Source organism: Oncorhynchus gorbuscha, linkage group LG09 (genome assembly GCF_021184085.1).
Source record: "Oncorhynchus gorbuscha isolate QuinsamMale2020 ecotype Even-year linkage group LG09, OgorEven_v1.0, whole genome shotgun sequence".
In the NCBI taxonomy this organism is placed as follows: domain Eukaryota; kingdom Metazoa; phylum Chordata; class Actinopteri; order Salmoniformes; family Salmonidae; genus Oncorhynchus; species Oncorhynchus gorbuscha.
The window spans coordinates 86,590,536-86,613,679 of NC_060181.1; the positions used below are offsets into that span (position 1 = coordinate 86,590,536).

General features: G+C 46.1%; 1 protein-coding gene across 15 annotated transcripts in view; it reads right to left on the reverse strand.

Moving 5' to 3' along the window:
• The window catches only part of LOC124044226 (peripheral plasma membrane protein CASK-like), a 253,203-nt gene that overhangs the window by 36,117 nt on the left and 193,942 nt on the right, over nucleotides 1-23,144 (reverse strand). For 14 of the 15 annotated variants that reach the window (XM_046363804.1, XM_046363802.1, XM_046363817.1 and 11 more), the window contains 5 exons: nucleotides 11,746-11,826; nucleotides 2,909-3,097; nucleotides 2,520-2,598; nucleotides 1,399-1,484; nucleotides 349-417 (listed from right to left, as the gene is read on the reverse strand). In XM_046363804.1, the coding sequence (XP_046219760.1) occupies nucleotides 349-417; nucleotides 1,399-1,484; nucleotides 2,520-2,598; nucleotides 2,909-3,097; nucleotides 11,746-11,826 (504 nt within the window). Of the gene's footprint in view, nucleotides 1-348; nucleotides 418-1,398; nucleotides 1,485-2,519; nucleotides 2,599-2,908; nucleotides 3,098-11,745; nucleotides 11,827-17,118; nucleotides 17,599-23,144 lie in introns of those variants that run through there. The other variant, XM_046363815.1, reaches the window with a different exon arrangement.

The window sequence follows — 23,144 nt, forward strand, 5'->3', positions numbered from 1 at the left end:
TGGTCTCTGTGTGACTGACTGGCCAGACTGGGGATCTGTGTGTGGTTGGTGCCAGATCACAGTTACAGGGTACAAGGGACAGAGGTCAGGGTAGGGTGCGGGGCATTCCGGTATCTTGGTTGTGAAATTGGTGTGCAGTGTGTCTGACCCAGCCCCGAGCAGAACACAGCAGGACACAGCAGATCCCCACCCGAGGGAAAAGTTCACACATGCACACACACACATTCAGCCACCAGGCAGGCGGTTGGTTGGTTAGTCAAAGGGTCAGAAGTTTAAACATCCCCAACGTTAACAGGATGGGTCGCGAGGAGAGAAGGTCTGGGAGAGAAGGAAAGGGCGGTGCTTTACCTCACAGGAAGATCCTTGTGTCCGGTAGCTTGGCACTATCTTAAAGGTGATGCTGCCTCGCATCTCTTTCTGTGAACACATAAACACACACACACACACACACACACACACACACACACACACACACACACACACACACACACACACACACACACACACACACACACACACACACACACACACACACACACACACACACACACACACACACACACACACACACACACACACACACACACACACACACACACACACACACACACACACACACACACACACACACACACTCAGCATTGAAATACACAAGTACACAAGATGTCACGCCTGCTCCCCCTCCCTGGCGCAACATTACATACTCCTGCCACAATCAGTACGCACACCTGCATTTCCCCATCACCTGCATCAGTGTATTATTTGAGTCACCTGGACTCACCTGTTTATTACCTCCCCTCTATGTGTCAGTTCCCCATCACCTGCATCAGTGTATTATTGGAGTCACCTGGACTCACCTGTTTATTACCTCCCCTCTATGTGTCAGTTCCCCATCACCTGCATCAGTGTATTATTTGAGTCACCTGGACTCACCTGTTTATTACCTCCCCTCTATGTGTCAGTTCCCCATCACCTGCATCAGTGTATTATTGGAGTCACCTGGACTCACCTGTTTATTACCTCCCCTCTATGTGTCAGTTCCCCATCACCTGCATCAGTGTATTATTGGAGTCACCTGGACTCACCTGTTTATTACCTCCCCTCTATGTGTCAGTTCCCCAGCTCTGTTCTCCACTGCTGCAGAGATTGTCGTTTGTCTGTGTATCTGTGATGCTGATGCTGTTTCTGTCTTGCTCTTTGACTGTTCCTAATTAAATGGCAACTCCCCGTACCTGTCATCACACACACACACACACACACACACACACACACACACACACACACACACACACACACACACACACACACACACACACACACACACACACACACACACACACACACACACACACACACACACACACACACACACACACACACACACACACGTCCACTCACCAGCATCCTCTGTAGTTGCTCTACTGTCTGGTTGGCTACACTGATGCTGTTGATCTCTCTGATCTCATCTCCTACATGCAGCGTTCCTACAAAACACACAAGAAACAGTCATTACACTACAGACAGACACTGTCATATAGATGTCCTGGAACAATCTACAGACACTGTCATGAAGATGTCCTGGAACAATCTACAGACACTGTCATATAGATGTCCTGGAACAATCGACAGACACTGTCATATAGATGTCCTGGAACAATCTACAGACACTGTCATATATATGTCCTGGAACAATCTACAGACACTGTCATAAAGATGTCATGGAACAATCTACAGACACTGTCATATAGATGTCCTGGAACAATCTACAGACACTGTCATATAGATGTCCTGGAACAATCTACAGACACTGTCATATAGATGTCCTGGAACAATCTACAGACACTGTCATATAGATGTCCTGGAACAATCTACAGACACTGTCATGAAGATGTCCTGGAACAATCTACAGACACTGTCATAAAGATGACCTGGAACAATCTACAGACACTGTCATGAAGATGTCCTGGAACAATCTACAGACACTGTCATATAGATGTCCTGGAACAATCTACAGACACTGTCATATAGATGTCCTGGAACAATCTACAGACACTGTCATATAGATGTCCTGGAACAATCTACAGACACTGTCATATAGATGTCCTGGAACAATCTACAGACACTGTCATATAGATGTCCTGGAACAATCTACAGACACTGTCATAAAGATGACCTGGAACAATCTACAGACACTGTCATATAGATGTCCTGGAACAATCTACAGACACTGTCATATAGATGTCCTGGAACAATCTACAGACACTGTCATATAGATGTCCTGGAACAATCTACAGACACTGTCATATAGATGTCCTGGAACAATCTACAGACACTGTCATATAGATGTCCTGGAACAATCTACAGACACTGTCATAACGATGACCTGGAACAATCTATAGACACTGTCATAAAGATGACCATACTAATCTGTTGACCAGTAATAATGTTTAATAGTCTAGTCTATTGACCAGTAATAATGACAATATCTGTTAGTGTAATAAAATGAGGTGGCTGGCTACCTTGTCTGTGGATCATTCCTCCGTGCATTATCCTGGCTACGATACAGTGGTTCAGATTGTTCATCTTCAGCGTGATGCCCTGGAGAGAGAGGACAGGGTTCAGGGGTTAAAGGTCAGGCTTAGGGTCAGAGACTGAGGTGCCAGGCTGAAGGGATGAATAGGGAGAAAAGAACAGAGTGTGTATGACTGCTTGTGGGCCATGTGTGATAATAAATACTGCCAGTTTTAATACTAGCAATGGCAGAACCTGTTTGTGTGCGTCATGTCATACAACCTGTGCATGTGTAAGTGTGTCTGTGTATGTGCTGTGTATGTGCTGTGTATGTGCTGTGTGTGTGCTGTGTATGTGCATGTGTGTGCGTGCGTGTGTGGGTGTGTGTGTGTCGTACCATAGGTTCATCAGTGTTCTTCTGGAACTGAACCAGGCGTACTCTCGTCACGTTCTCCAGGTCCATGTCTCCGTTGGTGTTCTCGGGAGATTCTCCGTTCAGGTAGGGTGAGGTGGGCGGGGGGGTCACCCTCAAAGCCTCATCACTGTACACCTCATGGGCCACCACGTCATGGGTCTGGAGCAAGGCCTGGAATGGGTATTGAGAGATGAGTGAGTGACAGGAGGAGAGAAACAGAGAGAGGGAGATAGATCGCCATCAAGGGTCTACAGCAAGGCTGACCTAGACACACATCAAGTACTATACTCACTATAACACATCTCTCTCTCTCTCTCTCTCTCTCTCTCTCTCTCTCTCTCTCTCTCTCTCTCTCTCTCTCTCTCTCTCTGTCTCTCTCTCTCTCTCTTTCTGTCTCTCCCTTTCTCTCTCGCTCTCTTTCTCTTTCTCTCTCTCTTTCTGTCTCTCTCTTTCTTTCTCTCTCTCTCTCTCTCTCTCTCTCTCTCTCTCTCTCTCTCTCTCTCTCTCTCTCTCTCTCTCTCTCTCTCTCTCTCTCTTTCTCTCGCTCTTTCTCTCTCGCTCTCTTTCTCTCTCTCTTTCTCTCTCTCTGTCTCTCTGTCTCTCTCTGTCTCTCTCTGTCTCTCTCTCGCTCTCCTCTCTCGCTCTCTTTCTCTCTTGCTCTCTTTCTCTCTCTCTGTCTCTCTCTGTCTCTCGCTTTCTCTCTGTCTCTCTTTCTCTCTCGCTCTCGTTCTCTTTCTCTTTCGGCTTTGGTGTGAGTCTACTGATGGCACTACCCAAAGATAACCATCTTTACTTTACTTAATGACAGAGTGAAGTTCTGAGAGGAGGCATGCAGTAATAAAACCACAACAAAGACTACTACCACAGTCTTTTAATAACGCACACAGTCATCCCACACACTTCAAACATACACACACACTAACCCACACAAACATGCACGCACACACACACAGAAGGAGATCAGAGAGTGAGACATGAAGGTAGCGGCAGCCTCTCTGACTGTCATTAAACTACATTCCCACAGGGAGCACGCACGCACGCACGCACGCACGCACGCACGCACGCACGCACGCACGCACGCACGCACACACACACACACACACACACACACACACACACACACACACACACACACACACACACACACACACACACACACACACACACACACATTACCACAGGACCCCTAATGAGAGCAAGATCATGGGTTTGAAGTGAACTACCCCCGGACAGAGATGCTTTAAAGTGACAGTCCCCCGAAAACTGTATCTTAACAACCTGTTCTGAGGTGATTTCAGCACAGTAACAAAGTGCATCCTACCATCAGTTGAACACTCCTATGGACACAACATAGACCAGTGTCATTACCTTATATTAGGCAGGGTTCAGGTTTGACCAGAAAATGATGACACCTTCAGCCAACTACACTATACTACAACAGGAACATAAAAAGCTAGACACACTCCTGTACTTATTTTGGAAGATGATAAAAGAGGGAAAACATCTGTGGAACTGGAATTCTGAAGTCAACCCCAGAGTTCTAGAAAAATTGGTCCGGAATAAAGTTGACCAAAAATGGAGTTCTACAGTTCTAGAATTAGAAGGTTAGGTCCTCGCCAGTTTCAGTAGCTAGTAGAGTAAGTGGTGGACGACGGAGACATGTGTGGTGGATGACGGAGACATCACAAGGTGCTCATGAGAGAGTAGTGGCAGGCTGAGGACACATATGCCCCTGTCTGTGTGTGTCTAGGGATGTGGCAGCTTGTACCTAATGGTTCCTGCCTCCCTCGTATCACCACCTCTGCTTCTCCGTTCCCCCCACCTCTTTCTTCCCTCCCTCCATCTCTCTCCTCCCTCTTTCCCTCCCTCCATCTCTCTCTTCCCTCTTTCCCTCCCTCCATTTTTGTCAGACCGTGTAGAGCTAGACAGACCGTGTAGAGCTAGACAGACCGTGTAGAGCTAGACAGACCGTGTCAGACCGTGTAGAGCTAGACTCTCGGTCAGATCTACACGACTCACTGACCACTCCATTTCACTCACAATCTCTCCCTCTTTCCAAAACCCTCCTTCCATCTCTCCCCTCCACCACTCTCTCTCCCTTCACAGTACAGTCTGTATTGCTAGGCCCCACTCTGTCTGCCATTGTCCCGGCCTTCTGGACAGTTCCAGAGTCATGTCCAGCCCACTGAGTGCCGCTCTTTCTCACGCAGTGTGAGATCTCTCTCCCAATTAAATTTCAAGTTAAGGTCTTTATTGACATAGGAAACATATTTTAACATTGCCAAAGCATGTGAAATAGATAATAAAAAAGTGAAATTAACAATAAAAATGTACAGTTCCAAACTTAAAATGTCATATGTCTAACAATGGGCAAATATTTAAAGGAAAAATAAATAAACATAAATATGGGTTGTATTTACTATGGTGTTTGTTCTTCACTGGTTGCCTTTTTCTTGTGGCAACAGGTCACAAATCTTGCTGCTGTGATGGCACACTGTGGTGTATCCCCAAGTAGATAAGGGAGTTTATCAAAATATGATTTGTTTTTAAATTCTTTGTGGGTGTGTGTAATCTGAGGGAAATATGTATGTCTAATATGGTCATACTTTTGGCAGGAGGGAAGGAAGTGAAGCTCAGTTTCCAACACATTTTGTGTGCAGTGGAAACTGTGCAGTGTGCACATAGCCTGTCTTCTCTTGAGAGCCAGGTCTGTCCACGGCAGCCTTTCTCAATAGCTAGGCTCTGTTTTTTTGGATATTTTTTTTCCAGTGTGTCAAGTAATTCTCATTTTGTTTTCTCATGACTTGGTTGGGTCTAATTGTGTTGCTGTCCTGGGGCTCTGTTCACAAACACAAATAGACCCAACCAAATCATTAGAAAACAAAAGATAATTACTTTTAAAAAACAGAGCAAACTAGAATGCTATTTCAAATCAAATCAAATTGGATTTGTCACATGCACCGAATACAACAATGTGTACCTTACAGTGAAATGCTTACTTACTACAAGCCCTTAACCAACAATGCCGTTTTAAGAAAAGTCCTAAAAAAAAGCAAGAGATAAGAATAACAAATAATTAAAGAGCAGCAGTAAAATAACAATAGCGGGGCTATATACAGGGGGTACCGGTACAGAGGGGGCTATATACAGGGGGTACCGGTACAGAGTGAATGTGCGGGGGCACCGGAGTCGAGGTAATTGAAGTAATATGTAGGTAGAGTTATTAAAGTGTCTATGCATGGATGTTAACAGACAGTAACAGACAGTAGCAGCAGCGTGCAAAGTAGGAGGACTACATTCATAAGCGCATTAGTAACGTTAAGTACACACAATTTCGCTACATGCGGGGGAGGGGAGGGGCAATGCAAATAGTCTGGGTAGCCATTTCATTAGCTGTTCAGGAGTCTTATGGATGGCACGGGGTAGAAGCTGTTTAGAAGCCTCTTGGACCTAGACTTGGCGCTCCGGTACCGCTTGCCTTGTGGTAGCAGAGAGAACAGTCTATGACTAGGGCGGCTGGAGTACATTTTTCGGGCTTTACTCTGACACCGCCTGGTATAGAGGTCCTGGATAGCAGGAAGCTTGGCCCCGGTGTTGTACTGGGCCGTACGCACTACCCTCTGTAGTGCCTTGCGGTCAGAGGCTGAGCAGTTGCCATACCAGGCAGTTATGCAACCAGTTATGCAACCGGTCAGGATTACATTTACATTACATTTAAGTCATTTAGCAGACGCTCTTATCCAGAGCGACTTACAAATTGGTGCATTCACCTTATGACATCCAGTGGGACAGTCACTTAACAATAGTGCATCTAAAACTTAGGGGGGGTGGGGTGAGAGGGATTACTTAACCTATCCTAGGTATTCCTTAAAGAGGTGGGGTTTCAGGTGTCTCCGGAAGGTGGTGATTGACTCCGCTGTCCTGGCGTCGTGAGGGAGTTTGTTCCACCTTTGGGGGGGCCAGGGCAGCGAACAGTTTTGACTGGGCTGAGCGGGAGCTGTACTTCCTCAGTGGTAGGGAGGCGAGCAGGCCAGAGGTGGATGAACGCAGTGCCCTTGTTTGGGTGTAGGGCCTGATCAGAGCCTGGAGGTACTGAGGTGCCGTTCCCCTCACAGCTCCGTAGGCAAGCACCATGGTCTTGTAGCGGATGCGAGCTTCAACTGGAAGCCAGTGGAGAGAACGGAGGAGCGGGGTGACGTGAGAGAACTTGGGAAGGTTGAACACCAGACGGGCTGCGGCGTTCTGGATGAGTTGAAGGGGTTTAATGGCACAGGCAGGGAGCCCAGCCAACAGCGAGTTGCAGTAATCCAGACGGGAGATGACAAGTGCCTGGATTAGGACCTGCGCCGCTTCCTGTGTGAGGCAGGGTCGTACTCTGCGGATGTTGTAGAGCATGAACCTACAGGAACGGGCCACCGCCTTGATGTTAGTTGAGAACAACAGGGTGTTGTCCAGGATCACGCCAAGGTTCTTGGCGCTCTGGGAGGAGGACACAATGGAGTTGTCAACCGTGATGGCGAGATCATGGAACGGGCAGTCCTTCCCCGGGAGGAAGAGCAGCTCCGTCTTGCCGAGGTTCAGCTTGAGGTGGTGATCCGTCATCCACACTGATATGTCTGCCAGACATGCAGAGATGCGATTCGCCACCTGGTCATCAGAAGGGGGAAAGGAGAAGATTAATTGTGTGTCGTCTGCATAGCAATGATAAGAGAGACCATGTGAGGTTATGACAGAGCCAAGTGACTTGGTGTATAGCGAGAATAGGAGAGGGCCAAGAACAGAGCCCTGGGGGACACCAGTGGTGAGAGCGCGTGGTGAGGAGACAGATTCTCGCCACGCCACCTGGTAGGAGCGACCTGTCAGGTAGGACGCAATCCAAGCGTGGGCCGCGCCGGAGATGCCCAACTCGGAGAGGGTGGAGAGGAGGATCTGATGGTTCACAGTATCGAAGGCAGCCGATAGATCTAGAAGGATGAGAGCAGAGGAGAGAGAGTTAGCTTTAGCAGTGCGGAGCGCCTCCGTGATACAGAGGAGAGCAGTCTCAGTTGAATGACTAGTCTTGAAACCTGACTGATTTGGATCAAGAAGGTCATTCAGAGAGAGATAGCGGGAGAGCTGGCCAAGGACGGCACGTTCAAGAGTTTTGGAGAGAAAAGAAAGAAGGGATACTGGTCTGTAATTGTTGACATCGGAGGGATCGAGTGTAGGTTTTTTCAGAAGGGGTGCAACTCTCGCTCTCTTGAAGACGGAAGGGACGTAGCCAACGGTCAGGGATGAGTTGATGAGCGAGGTGAGGTAAGGGAGAAGGTCTCCGGAAATGGTCTGGAGAAGAGAGGAGGGGATAGGGTCAAGCGGGCAGGATGCTCTCGATGGTGCAGCTGTAAAACCTTTTGAGGATCTGAGGACCTATGCCAAATCTTTTCAGTCTCCTGTGGGGGAATAGGTTTTGTCGTGCCCTCCTTACAACTGTCTTGGTGTGCTTTGACCATGCTAGTTTGTTGGTGATGTGGACACCAAGGAACTTGAAGCTCTCAACTACATCCCCGTCGACGAGAATGGGTGTGTGCTCGGTCCGCCTTTTCCTGTAGCCCACAATCATCTCCTTTGTCTTGATCACGTTGAGGGAGAGGTTGTTGTCCTTGCACCACACGGTCAGGTCTCTGCCCTCCTCCCTATAGGCTGTCTCATCGTTGTCGGTGATCAGGCATACCACTGTTGTGTCATCAGCAAACTTAATGATGGTGTTGGAGTCGTGGCTGGCCATGCAGTTATGAGTGAACAGGGAGTACTGGAAGGGACTGAGCACGCACCCCTGAGGGGCCCCCATGTTGAGAATCAGCGTGGCGGATGTGTTGTTACTTACCCTTACCACCTGGGGGTGGTGTTTCGTCCCAGGGTCCTTAGCTTAGTGATGAGCTTGGAGGGCACTATGGTGTTGAACGCTGAGCTGTAGTCAATGAACAGCATTTTCAAATAGGTGTTCCTTTTGTCCAGGTGTGAAAGGGCAGTTTGGAGTGCAATAGAGATTGCATCATCTGTGGATCTGTTGGTGCGGTACGCAAATTGGAGTGGGTTTAGGGTTTCTTGGATAATGGTGATTATGTGAGCCATGACCAGTCTTTCAAAGCATTTCATGGCTACAGACGTGAGTGCTACGGGTCGGTAGTCATTTAGGTAGGTCACCTTAGTGTTCTTGGGCACAGGGACTATGGTGGTCTGCTTGAAACATGTTGGTATTACAGACAGGGAGAGGTTGAAAATGTCAGTAAAGACACTTGCCAGTTGGTCAGTGCATGCTCGGAGTACACGTCCTGGTAATCCGTCTGGCCCTGCGGCCTTGTGAATGTTGACCTGTTTAAAGGTCTTACTGACATCGGCTGCGGAGAGTATGATCACACAGTCGTCCGGAACAGCTGATGCTCTCATGCATGTTTCAGTGTTACTTGACTCGAAGCGAGCATAGAAGTTATTTACCTCATCAGGTAGGCTCCTGTCACTGGGCAGCTCTCGGCTGTGCTTCCCTTTGTAGTCTGTAATAGTTTGCAAGCCCTGCCACATCCGACGTGCGTCGGAGCCGGTGTAGTACGATTCGATCTTAGTCGCTTTGCATGTTTGATGGTTCGTCGGAGGGCAAAGCGGGATTTCTTATAAGCTTCCAGATTGGAGTTTCGCTCCTTTAAAGTGGCAGCTCTACCCTTTAGTTCAGTGCGAATGTTGCCTGTCATCCATGGCTTCTGGTTGGGGTATGTACGTACAGTCACTACGGGGACAACGTCCTCGATGCACTTATTGATAAAGCCAGTGACTGATGTGGTGTACTCCTCAATGCCATCGGAGGAATCCCGGAACATATTCCAGTCTGTGCTAGAAAAAACAGTCCTGTAGTTTAGCATCTGCTTCATCTGACCACTTTTTTATAGACAGAGTCACTGGTTTTTCTTGCTTTAATTTTTGCTTGTAAGCAAGAATCAGGAAGATAGAATTATGGTCAGATTTGCCAAATGGAGGGTGAGGGAGAGTTTTGTACACGTCTCTGTGTGTGGAGTAAAGGTGGTCTGGAATGTTTTTCTCCCTGGTTGCACATTTAACATGCTGATAGAAATTTGGCAAAACTGATTTAAGTTTCCCTGCATTGAAGTCCCCAGGCACTAGAAGCGCCGCCTCTGGAAGAGCATTTTCCTGTTTACTAGGTGGAATACACCTCATTGAGTGCGGTTTTAGTGCCAGCATCGGTCTGTGGTGGTATGGAGACAGCTACAAAAAATACAGATGAAAACTCTCTAGGTAGAAAGTGTGTTCTACAGCTTATCATGAGTATCATGAGGTACTCCATCTCAGGTGAGGAAAACCTGAGAAAAGACTTCTTTAAATATTGTGCACCAGCTGTTGTTTACGTACCTCCGCCCTTGTCTTACCAGAGGCTGGTGTTCTATCCTGCTGATAGAGTGGCCCTAAACAGAGAGTACACAGTGGCATAATACCTGTCCACTGTGACTGACCCAAAATTAAGGAAAGGTTTGACTATGTACTATGTGAGTATTGCTATTGAAAAAGGCTGCCGTAGGCAGACCTGGCTCTCAAGAGAAGACAGGCTATGTGCACACTGCCCACAAGATGATGTGGAAACTGAGCTGCACTTCCTAACCTCTTGCCAAATGAATGACCACATTAGAGACACATACTTCCCTCAGATTACACAGACCCACGAAGAATTTAAAAACAAATATATATAATAAACAAATAAACAAATATTTTTTTCTCATGATTTGGATAGGTCTAATTGTGTTGCTGTCCTGGGGCTCTGTGGGGTCTGTTTGTGTTTGTGAACAGAGCCCCAGGACCAGCTTGCTTAGGGGACTCTTCTCCAGGTTCATCTTTCTGTAGGCGATGGCTTTGTTATGGAAGGTTTGGGAATCGCTTCCTTTTTGGTGGTTGTAGAATTTAACGTCTCTTTTCTAGATTTTAATAATTGGCGGGTATTGGCCTAATTCTGCTCTGCATGCATTATTTGGTGTTTTACGTTGTACACGGAGGATATTTTTGCAGAATTCTGCATGCAGTCTCAATTCTTGGTTGGCGAGCGGACCCCAGACAGACCTCACAACCATAAAGGGCAATGGGTTCTATTACTGATTCAAGTATTTTTAGCCAGATCCTAATTGGTATGTCAAATTGTATGTTCCTATTGACTGCATAGAAGGCCCTACTTGCCTTTTTTCTCAGATAGTTTACAGCTTTGTGGAAGATACCTGTGGTGCTGATGTTTAGACCGAGTCTCTCTCTCTCTCTCTCTCTCTCTCTCTCTCTCTCTCTCTCTCTCTCTCTCTCTCTCTCTCTCTCTCTCTCTCTCTCTCTCTCTCTCTCTCTCTCTCTCTCTCTCTCTCTCTCTCTTCTCTCTCTTCTCTCTCTCTCTCTCTCTCTCTCTCTCTCTCTCTCTCTCTCTCTCTCTCTCTCTCTCTCTCTCTCTCTCTCTCTCTCTCTCTCTCTCTCTTTCTCTTTCTCCCTGTCTCTCTCTTTCTCTTTCTCTTTCTCTCTGTCTCTCTCTTTCTCTCTTGCTCTCTTTCTCTTTCTCTTTCTCTCTCTCTCTTTTTCTCTTTCTCTCTCTCTCTTTTTCTCTCTCTTTCTCTTTCTCTTTCTCTCTCTCTCTCTCTCTCTCTCTCTCTCTCTCTCTCTCTCTCTCTCTCTCTCTCTCTCTCTCTCTCTCTCTCTCTCTCTCTCTCTCTCTCTCTTTCTCTTTCTCTCTGTCGCTCTCTTTCTCTCTCACTCTCTTTCTCTTTCTCTCTCTCTCTCTTTCTGTGTATGTGTGTGCTTTCACTCACCATAAAGTGCGGCTGGGTCAGTATCCGTCTGAGCTCCTTGGCGTCGTGGTTGTCTGGGTAACAAGAGATATCTTCCAGTACCTGTAAGGTGGAAGCACAAAAGCACAGGGCGCCAGTCACAGGGCCTTTCTGTAAAGTAGTAGAGTAGGCCTGCTTAATGCCTGTCCCAAACGCACACTGAAGAGTACATCAACCTCTGGTCTGAGTATACACATATACAGTAATACCCTTCCTAACCCTCCCTTTAGAACCATGTAAACCAGTATAAATTGCATTTTGAAATGTTCATCCCATAAGTTCCCTCTTCATGGCTTCTCTTAACCAATAAGAGTCCTCTTCAGGGCTTGTTCATGCCCCCTGGCCTCTCGGAGTGACCTGATTTGGAGTCAGGTCCTGCTATGTCACACCTGCCTGCTGAAATGGGAGATGGAGAGTCCTGGCACGTAAAGGTGTGTGCCATTTGGAGCATGTGTGTGAGTGTGTCTGTGGGAGATGGGCAGCAGGTAGCCTAGCAGTTAAGAGCATTGGGCCAATAACCGAAAGGTCACTGGTTCAAATCCCTGAGCTGACTACGTAAAAAAAAAAAGGGAAAGTCCACCCAAAAATGATATTTTGGTATTTGTTTCATTAGTCCATTGTTGACAATATCATGTTTTGTCTTATATTGTCTTGTCATTTTGCTTTTCCTTCTGTTCGTTTTCCCCCTGCTGGTCTTTTTAGGTTCGTATCTGGTAACCACAGTGAGACTATTTCTTTTTTGATTTTTCGTTCACCTTTTACACCTGTTGTTTTGGGTCATCCCTGGCTAGTATGTCATAATCCTTCTATTAATTGGTCTAGTAATTCTATCCTATCCTGGAACGTTTCTTGTCATGTGAAGTGTTTAATGTCTGCCATCCCTCCCATTTCTTCTGTCCCCACTTCTCAGGAGGAACCTGGCGATTTGACAGGAGTGCCGGAGGAATATCATGATCTGCGCACGTTCTTCAGTCGGTCCCGAGCCAACTCCCTTCCTCCTCACCGGTCGTATGATTGTAGTATTGATCTCCTTCCGGGGACCACTCCTCCTCGGGGTAGACTATACTCTCTGTCGGCTCCCGAACGTAAGGCTCTCGAGGATTATTTGTCTGTGTCTCTTGACGCCGGTACCATAGTGCCTTCTTCCTCTCCGGCCGGGGCGGGGTTTTTTTTTGTTAAGAAAAAGGACGGTACTCTGCGCCCCTGCGTGGATTATCGAGGGCTAGGTAACGGTTAAGAATCGTTATCCGCTTCCCCTTATGTCATCAGCCTTCGAGATTCTGCAGGGAGCCAGGTGCTTTACTAAGTTGGACCTTCGTAACGCTTACCATCTCGTGCGCATCAGAGAGGGGGACGAGTGGAAAACGGCGTTTAACACTCCGTTAGGGCATTTTGAGTACCGGGTTCTGCCGTTTGGTCTCGCCAATGCGCCAGCTGTTTTTCAGGCATTAGTTAATGATGTTCTGAGAGACATGCTGAACATCTTTGTTTTTGTCTACCTTGACGATATCCTGATTTTTTCACCGTCACTCGAGATTCATGTTCAGCACGTTCGACGTGTTCTCCAGCGCCTTTTAGAGAATTGTCTCTACGTGAAGGCTGAGAAGTGCTCTTTTCATGTCTCCTCCGTTACTTTTCTCGGTTCCGTTATTTCCGCTGAAGGCATTCAGATGGATTCCGCTAAGGTCCAAGCTGTCAGTGAGTGGCCCGTTCCAAGGTCACGTGTCGAGTTGCAGCGCTTTCTAGGTTTCGCTAATTTCTATCGGCGTTTCATTCGTAATTTCGGTCAAGTTGCTGCCCCTCTCACAGCTCTTACTTCTGTCAAGACGTGTTTTAAGTGGTCCGGTTCCGCCCAGGGAGCTTTTGATCTTCTAAAAGAACGTTTTACGTCCGCTCCTATCCTCGTTACTCCTGACGTCACTAGACAATTCATTGTCGAGGTTGACGCTTCAGAGGTAGGCGTGGGAGCCATTCTATCCCAGCGCTTCCAGTCTGACGATAAGGTTCATCCTTGCGCTTATTTTTCTCATCGCCTGTCGCCATCTGAACGCAACTATGATGTGGGTAACCGCGAACTGCTCGCCATCCGCTTAGCCCTAGGCGAATGGCGACAGTGGTTGGAGGGGGCGACCGTTCCTTTTGTCGTTTGGACAGACCATAAGAACCTTGAGTACATCCGTTCTGCCAAACGACTTAATGCTCGTCAAGCTCGTTGGGCGTTATTTTTCGCTCGTTTCGAGTTTGTGATTTCTTACCGTCCGGGTAGCAAGAACACCAAGCCTGATGCCTTATCCCGTCTTTTTAGTTCTTCTGTGGCTTCTACTGATCCCGAGGGGATTCTTCCTTATGGGCGTGTTGTCGGGTTGACAGTCTGGGGAATTGAAAGACAGGTTAAGCAAGCACTCACGCACACTGCGTCGCCGCGCGCTTGTCCTAGTAACCTTCTTTTCATTCCTGTTTCCACTCGTCTGGCTGTTCTTCAGTGGGCTCACTCTGCCAAGTTAGCTGGTCATCCCGGTGTTCGAGGCACTCTTGCTTCTATTCGCCAGCGCTTTTGGTGGCCGACTCAGGAGCGTGACACGCGCCGTTTTGTGGCTGCTTGTTCGGACTGCGCGCAGACTAAGTCAGGTAACTCTCCTCCTGCCGGTCGTCTCAGACCGCTCCCCATTCCTTCTCGACCATGGTCTCACATCGCCCTAGACTTCATTACCGGTCTGCCTTTGTCTGCGGGGAAGACTTACGGTTGTCGATAGGTTCTCTAAGGCGGCACATTTCATTCCTCTCGCTAAACTTCCTTCCGCTAAGGAGACGGCACAAATCATCATCGAGAATGTGTTCAGAATTCATGGCCTCCCGTTAGACGCCGTTTCAGACAGAGGTCCACAATTCACGTCACAGTTTTGGAGGGAGTTCTGTCGTTTGATTGGTGCGTCCGTCAGTCTCTCTTCCGGGTTTCATCCCCAGTCTAACGGTCAAGCAGAGAGGGCCAATCAGACGATTGGTCGCATACTACGCAGCCTTTCTTTCAGAAACCCTGCGTCTTGGGCAGAACAGCTCCCCTGGGCAGAATACGCTCACAACTCGCTTCCTTCGTCTGCTACCGGGTTATCTCCGTTTCAGAGTAGTCTGGGTTACCAGCCTCCTCTGTTCTCATCCCAGCTTGCCGAGTCCAGTGTTCCCTCCGCTCAAGCGTTTGTCCAACGTTGTGAGCGCACCTGGAGGAGGGTGAGGTCTGCACTTTGCCGTTACAGGGCACAGACTGTGAGAGCCGCCAATAAACATAGGATTAAGAGTCCTAGGTATTGTTGCGGCCAGAGAGTGTGGCTTTCCACTCGCAACCTTCCTCTTACGACAGCTTCTCGTAAGTTGACTCCGCGGTTCATTGGTCCGTTCCGTGTCTCCCAGGTCGTCAATCCTGTCGCTGTGCGACTGCTTCTTCCGCGACATCTTCGTCGCGTCCATCCTGTCTTCCATGTCTCCTGTGTCAAGCCCTTTCTTCGCACCCCCGTTCGTCTTCCCTCCCCCCCTCCCGTCCTTGTCGAGAGCGCACCTATTTACAAGGTACGTAGGATCATGGACATGCGTTCTCGGGGACGGGGTCACCAATACTTAGTGGATTGGGAGGGTTACGGTCCTGAGGAGAGGAGTTGGGTTCCGTCTCGGGACGTGCTGGACCGTTCACTGATTGATGATTTCCTCCGTTGCCGCCAGGATTCCTCCTCGAGTGCGCCAGGAGGCGCTCGGTGAGTGGGGGGGTACTATCATGTTTTGTCTTATATTGTCTTGTCATTTTGCTTTTCCTTCTGTTCGTTTTCCCCCTGCTGGTCTTTTTAGGTTCGTTCCCCTTTTTCTCTCTCCCTCTCTCTCTCTCTTCTCTCTATCGTTCCGTTCCTGCTCCCAGCTGTTCCTATTCCCCTAATCAATCATTTAGTCTTCCCACACCTGTTCCCTATCTTTTCCCCTGATTAGAGTCCCTATTTCTCCCCTTGTTTTCCGTTTCTGTCCTGTCGGATCCTTGTATATTGTTCACCGTGCTGTGTCTTTGTATCGCCCTGTCGTGTCGTGTTTCCCTCAGATGCTGCGTGGTGAGCAGGTGTCTGAGTCTGCTACGGTCAAGTGCCTTCCCGAGGCAACCTGCAGTTTATTATCGAGTCTCCAGTCAGTTCTCGTGATTACGAGTGAAATTGTTTTTATGCTTTATTTACCGCTCCGATTTGTCTAGGAGTATTGCTATTTCCTTAAACTGGATTAAAGACTCTGTTTTCGCCAAGTCGCTTTTGGGTCCTCATTCACCTGCATAACAGACAAAGTCCCCAAAATATTTTGCTTGTCAGCAATCAAGATATTTAACTTTTAAAATACAAAAATCATACCTGTATGATGCATTTTCCATGATGTTGCGTTTGATGTCATATGATTTCTTTATTTTGAAAGTTACATATCTTGAAAACTTGATTGCCATCAAGCAAAACATTTTGGGACTATGTCTACAATGGACTAATGGGGCCTCCCGTGTGGAGCTGTGGCTAAGGGCGTTGTACTGCAGCTGTGCCACCAGAGACCCTGGGTTCGCGCCCAGGCCACGACCGGGAGGCCCATGGGGCGATGCACAATTGGCCTAGCGTCATCCAGGTTAGGGAGGGCTTGACCAGTAGGGATATCCTGTGCCCTGTGTTAAAGAAGCAGTGCAGCTTGGTTGGGTTGTGTTATTGGAGGACACATGACTTTCAACCTTTGTCTCTCCTGAGCCTGTACAGGAATTGAGCAATGAGACAAGATAATAGCTACTAAAAACAATTGGATACCATGAAAAAGGGGGTAAAAACAATGGACTAATGGAACAAATACCAAAGGGTCATTTTTTGGTGGAATTTTGCTTTAACCCTAACGGCACCTGTAAGTCTCTGCTAAATTACTCAAATGTAAAAATGTAAAAGAGTGGTGAGACCTGGCTTGGAGGGGAAGTGAAACATAAATCCAGGTGACATCACTATGGATCAATCTGTGTGTTTGCTATTGTTGTATCCATCGCCTCTGATCAATCAGGACGTTCAATTTCACCTTCTGAGTTGAACACGGAAACGGATCACAAACTTGACCTACACAACAATTTATGACCTATTTTAGAGAGGAGACACTCACAGCCACACTACAGACTCCACGATAGACTCACACACGTGCTACTGAGCTACAGTTTACATGGGTCAAGCTGCAGCCTAACGTATGCATCGTCACAGACAGCTACTCCCAGTCTCCTTCTGTCAAATACAACATTGCTTTAAAATAAAACCAACTTGTCTTTCTTTGTTTTATTTGTGAGTGTGAGTGTGTTGTGAAAGGCGTCTCAGGGCTTACATATTCCAGGTGTTTCAAAGCGGAACTTGTTTCGTCTTGGATGGAGCTCTTTAGACCAGGAGGAGGACACAGGGAGGACAGTTACACGTGACCTCTGAGGATGTCCTTGGTCCTCATAGGAAGAGTCAGGGTTCATGGGGTCAAAGGCCAGGGGTTAGGGGTTGTCAAGAGGGTCAGGGGGGTAAAGTTGAAAGAGGTCTAAGATGACGGCGTTGGAGGGAAAGGTTAGTGTCTATAGGTTTAGGACCAGGGTCAAATATAAAAAGTATTAATTTTTGAAAGTATTACAGTATCGCCACTGAGGATCAGCAGCAGGAAGTCAAGCAGAGTATCACACAGGAAGTCCCTTTAAGTTACTGGTGGCAAGAAATAAAGGAGATTTCGTTCTGTGGTGAAATACTGGATCAATGCGTCTAACATTGACTGGAAAGACACTCAGAGAGAAAATGAGGACACTGCTGGAGGAACATTACGCGCGCGCACACACACACACACACACACACACACACACACACACACACACACACACACACACACACACACACACACACACACACACACACACACACACACACACACACACACACACACACACACACACACACACACACACACACACACACACACACACACACAGCTATAAAACATCTGTTCAGTCTCCCTGTATACAAACTCTTAATCCAACGCCATACACACTCCCAGTGGTTTTACTTTACTATTTATATTTTGCCACTTTTACTTTTACTTCAATACATTTCTAAAGAAAATAATATACTTTTTAATCTATACATTTTCCATGACACCCAAAAGTACTCGTTTTGAATGCTTAGCAGGACAGGAAAATTGTCCAATTCACAAACTTAAAGAGAAAATCCCTGGTCATCCCTATTGCCTCTAATCTGGCGGATCTGATCTGATCTGGCGGATCTGATCTGATCTGGCGGACTAAACACAAATGCTGTGTTTGTAAATGATGTCTGAGTGTTGGAGTGTGCCCCTGGTAGCCATGAATGTAAAAAAAAAACAAGAAAATGGTGCCGTCTGGTTTGCTTACAGTTTTTTCCAACTGCTTACACACAAAATCTTTTCATGTCACACGATTTTTGAAACCTCTCACTCAAAGTGCAAAACTACACACCAAATATCCAAAACCATAAGCTATTTCTCAGCCTTTGACTCAGTTGTCAATTGCATGAAACACTTTTTTCAAAACACTACACACAATTCTCTACCTAAAACACAAAAATCTAACAGGAAGTGACTTGCTTTCCTTTTCCAAACACAACCAATCAAAATGCTACACTTATTCACCAGGTCACACACACACTCCTCACATGTGCAAACACTAATAGCTTAACTGATCACTAACCAATCACTGCTTTACTGTAGTATAGGCCTATAAATAGGTCAAAGGTCAGATGACCTGTTTTGAACAATGGGATGCCAACAATGGACAGAGAGCAAGAGGAGTAGGAGGGAGAGGAAGAGGAAGAAGAGGACGAGGGGAAAGAAGAGAAGGAAGGAAGGAGAGACATTTCTTATGAGATTAGGGCAACACTTGTTGATCGTGTGATCAACCAAGGTTTGACCATGAGCGAGAGTCGATTTACAGTGGCGTCCACAATTCGAACCTTCAGAAATGAGAACAGGTATGCAACTATCTAATGACTATTTTAGCATTACAGTAATGTACTGTAAAATACGCATGACTGCATAGTATTGGATAAACATTTGTAACTCTAAGCCATCCATTTACTGCACTGCATTGAATGAATGAGGTTGGTTATCATGCTGTACTACATTTTTTTGTACATTGTTCACAGTTCTTATGCTGAACACATACTGTGTTTGAATTCTGTCCAGAGTGGAAAGGCAAAGACATCATGGAGGACGAGGACGCTTGTTTACAGATGTACAAGAGACAGCAATTATAAATATGGCTTTGGCCAACAATGCAATTAGGATTCGAGAGATAAGAGAGCATATCTTGAATAACGACACCATATTTAACAACATCAATGCTGTAAGCCTGTCGACCACACAACGCATCCTCCAACGGCACCGAGTGACGATGAAACAACTTTACAAGGTGCCATTTGAGAGAAACTCTGACAGAGTCAAGAATATGCGACATGACTTTGTAGAGGTATATATGCAACATTACTTCCAGTACTTCAGACCATATTTACTTATCTGTGTATCCTTTTGTCTGTTACAGAGAGTATTGGAGCTGGATGCCCATGTAATCCGCGCCGTGGAAGAAATGTAATAGGACAGAGGGCAATTACCAATGTCCCTGGACAGCGTGGGGATAATATAACTATGTGTGCTGCCATCACTCAGAACGGGGTACTCCATCACAATGTCACACTGGGTCCGTACAACACTGGCCATATGCTCACTTTTCTGGATGCAATTTACACAATGCTTGTCGCCTACCTCCTCATGCCTTTTGCACACATTGTATATAGACTCCCCTTTTTTTCTACTGTGTTATTGACTTGTTAATTGTTTACTCCATGTGTAACTCTGTGTTGTTGTATGTGTCACACTGCTATGCTTTATCTTGGCCAGGTCGCAGTTGCAAATGAGAACTTGTTCTCAACTAGCCTACCTGGTTAAATAAAGGTGAAATAAAAAAAATAAAAAAATCAGAAGCCTGCTAGATTTGTGGTTTTATGGGACAATGTTAGTTTTCACCGGGCTGTTCTGGTCCAAAACTGGTTTGCCATCCATCCACAATTTGTAGTTTTGTACCTTCCCACATATTCACCTTTTCTAAATCCCATAGAGGAATTTTCGGCATGGTGCTGGAAAGTGTATGATCGCCAACCCTATGCCCGCATGTCGCTTCTCCAGGCAATGGAGGACACATATGGGGACATAGAGGTTGCCTCTGTCCAAGGTTGGATACGCCATGCTAGGATATACTTCCCTCAATGTTTGGCAAGAGAAAATGTATCTTGTGATGTGGACGAAGTATTGTGGTCAGACCCAGGCCGGAAAAGAGATGAAGCGTAGCTTAGCACTGGTTACTGCCCCCCCCCTACCAATTCCTGGACTGCCCCCCCCCCGGGACCCCTCACACACAATTGTGTTCTTTACTGTATTCTAAAGAATATACTTTGGTTTACATATGTTTATGGTTTTGTTGTATGCTACTGTATACAACAGTAATGTTTGGCCTAATAAATATTTAATGTTTCTACATTGCATTGGTGTTTACAGTGTACTTGTTACCCCGCTCAGCAGATGACTTTCACTGTAGAACATTGTATTGAAATGTAGATATAAATCTATGAAAGACCAAAGAGCTTTAGATTTAGAACAACAGTGTTTACATGGTATATCCAAAAATGTACTATTATGAAAGCAGTGTTTGCCATTTGGTGCAAATGCTTCATTCTGACACGTGTTTATGGCATTTTGAAGGAGATGTGAGACATTTTGCATTTTGTGTGTGCAGTTTTGGGAATTGTGTGTAGAGTTTTGAAAAAAGGAGACAGTTTTGAAAACGTGTGTAAGCAGTTGGAAAAAAATGTAATATAAGGAATTTGAAATGATTTATACTTTTACATTGACTCTTGATACTTAAGTATATTTAAAACCAAATACTTTTAGACTTTTACTCAAGTTGTATTTTACTACGTGCCATCATTGTAAATAGGAATTTGTTCTTAATTCACTTGTCTAGATAAATAAAGGTTAAATAAAAAAAATAAAAAAAATAGGTGACTCATCTATTAAGTCATTCTATTAGTCATTTTCTATTAAGGTATTTCTACTTTTACTCAAGTATGAGAATGGGGTACTTTTTCCACTACTGCAAACTCCTAATCCAATACCATACAAACTCCTAATCCAATGCCATACAAACTCCTAATCCAACGCCATACAAACTCCTAATCCAACGCCATACAAACTCCTAATCCAACGCCATACAAACTCCTAATCCAATACCATACAAACTCATAATCCAATGCCATACAAACTCCTAATCCAACGCCATACAAACTCCTAATCCAACGCCATACAAACTCCTAATCCAACGCCATACAAACTCCTAATCCAATGCCATACAAATTTATAATCCAACGCCATACAAACTCATAATCCAACTCCATACAAACTCATAATCCAATGCCATACAAACTCCTAATCCAACGCCATACAAACTCCTAATCCAACGCCATACAAACTCCTAATCCAACGCCATACAAACTCCTAATCCAATGCCATACAAATTTATAATCCAACGCCATACAAACTCATAATCCAACGCCATACAAACTCATAATCCAATGCCATACAAATTTATAATCCAACGCCATACAAACTCATAATCCAACGCCATACAAACTCATAATCCAATGCCATACAAACTCCTAATCCAACGCCATACAAACTCCTAATCCAACGCCATACAAACTCCTAATCCAACGCCATACAAACTCCTAATCCAACGCCATACAAACTCCTAATCCAATACCATACAAACTCATAATCCAATGCCATACAAACTCCTAATCCAACGCCATACAAACTCCTAATCCAACGCCATACAAACTCCTAATCCAACGCCATACAAACTCCTAATCCAATGCTATAAAAATTTATAATCCAACGCCATACAAACTCATAATCCAACGCCATACAAACTCATAATCCAACGCCATACAAACTCCTAATCCAACGCCATACAAACTCATAATCCAATGCCATACAAACTCATAATCCAATGCCATACAAACTCCTAATCCAATGCCATACAAACTCCTAATCCAACGCCATACAAACTCCTAATCCAACGCCATACAAACTCCTAACCATACAAACTCATAATAAAATTAGACCATCTTAAAAGTAAAACTATGACACAAACAGCACCATAAACAGGTTAGACTAAATCCCCTCTAAGACCAGACTGGGTCAACTGGAGCAGGTTAATTACTCAAATCCTTTAGACTTACTTCAAAGCCACATACAGAGTCCTACACTGCTCTAAATGGACTTTCCAGTGTTAATACTGCTGTGTTTTTCAACCTACTCCCTCCCCCTCTCTCTTTCTTCTCAGCCTAACGTACAATTTAATTGCCCTCCACATACAATGAACCCAATACAAACATTTCACATTTCCAACAGTTGGGCTTGTTTTGACAAAGTCTACACACACACTAACAATACACACTACCTTTTCTCTGGTCCCTCCCTCCCTCCTCCCTCCGTCTAACCCATCCCTCCCTCCCCCTCCCTCCCTCCCTCCCTCCCTCCCTCCCTCCCTCCCTCCCTCCCTCCCTCCCTCCCTCCCTCCCTCCCTCCCTCCCTCCCTCCCTCCCTCCCTCCTCCCTCCTCCCTCTAACCCATACCCATCCCTCCCTCCCTCCCTCCTCCGTCTAACTCATACCCCCCCGCTCTCTCCTGGTTCATTCATTGAGAGTGTGTGAATTCAGCAAGCTAGAGGCAAACACTATGCACCAGTGTATGTGAAGCCTGTCTGGTAGTAATGGTGCATAAAGGAATCCAAAACGGTCCAACACTACAGTCTAGGCAACAAATATCTGGAAAATATGCTGTGTGTGTGTGTCTTATGTATGTGTGTGTGTGTCTTATGTATGTGTGTGTGTGTGTGTCTTATGTATGTGTGTGTGTGTCTTATGTATGTGTGTGTGTGTGTCTTATGTATGTGTGTGTGTGTGTGTGTGAGAGAGAGTGAGTCTGTCTTGCCAGTGTGTGAGAGTGAGTCTGTCTTGCCAGTGTGTGTGTGTGTGTGTGTGTGTGTGTGTGTGTGTGTGTGTGTGTGTGTGTGTGTGTGTGTGTGTGTGTGTGTGTGTGTGTGTGTGTGTGTGTGTGTGTGTGTGTGTGTGTGCGTGTGCATGCGAGTGTGCATGTGAGTATGTGTGTGAGTGTGTGTGTGTGTGTGTGTGTGTGTGTGTGTGTGTGTGTGTGTGTGTGTGTGTGTGTGTGTGTGTGTGTGTGTGTGTGTGTGTGTGTCTGAGTGTGTAGCTCAGGAATGATCCAACAGACTG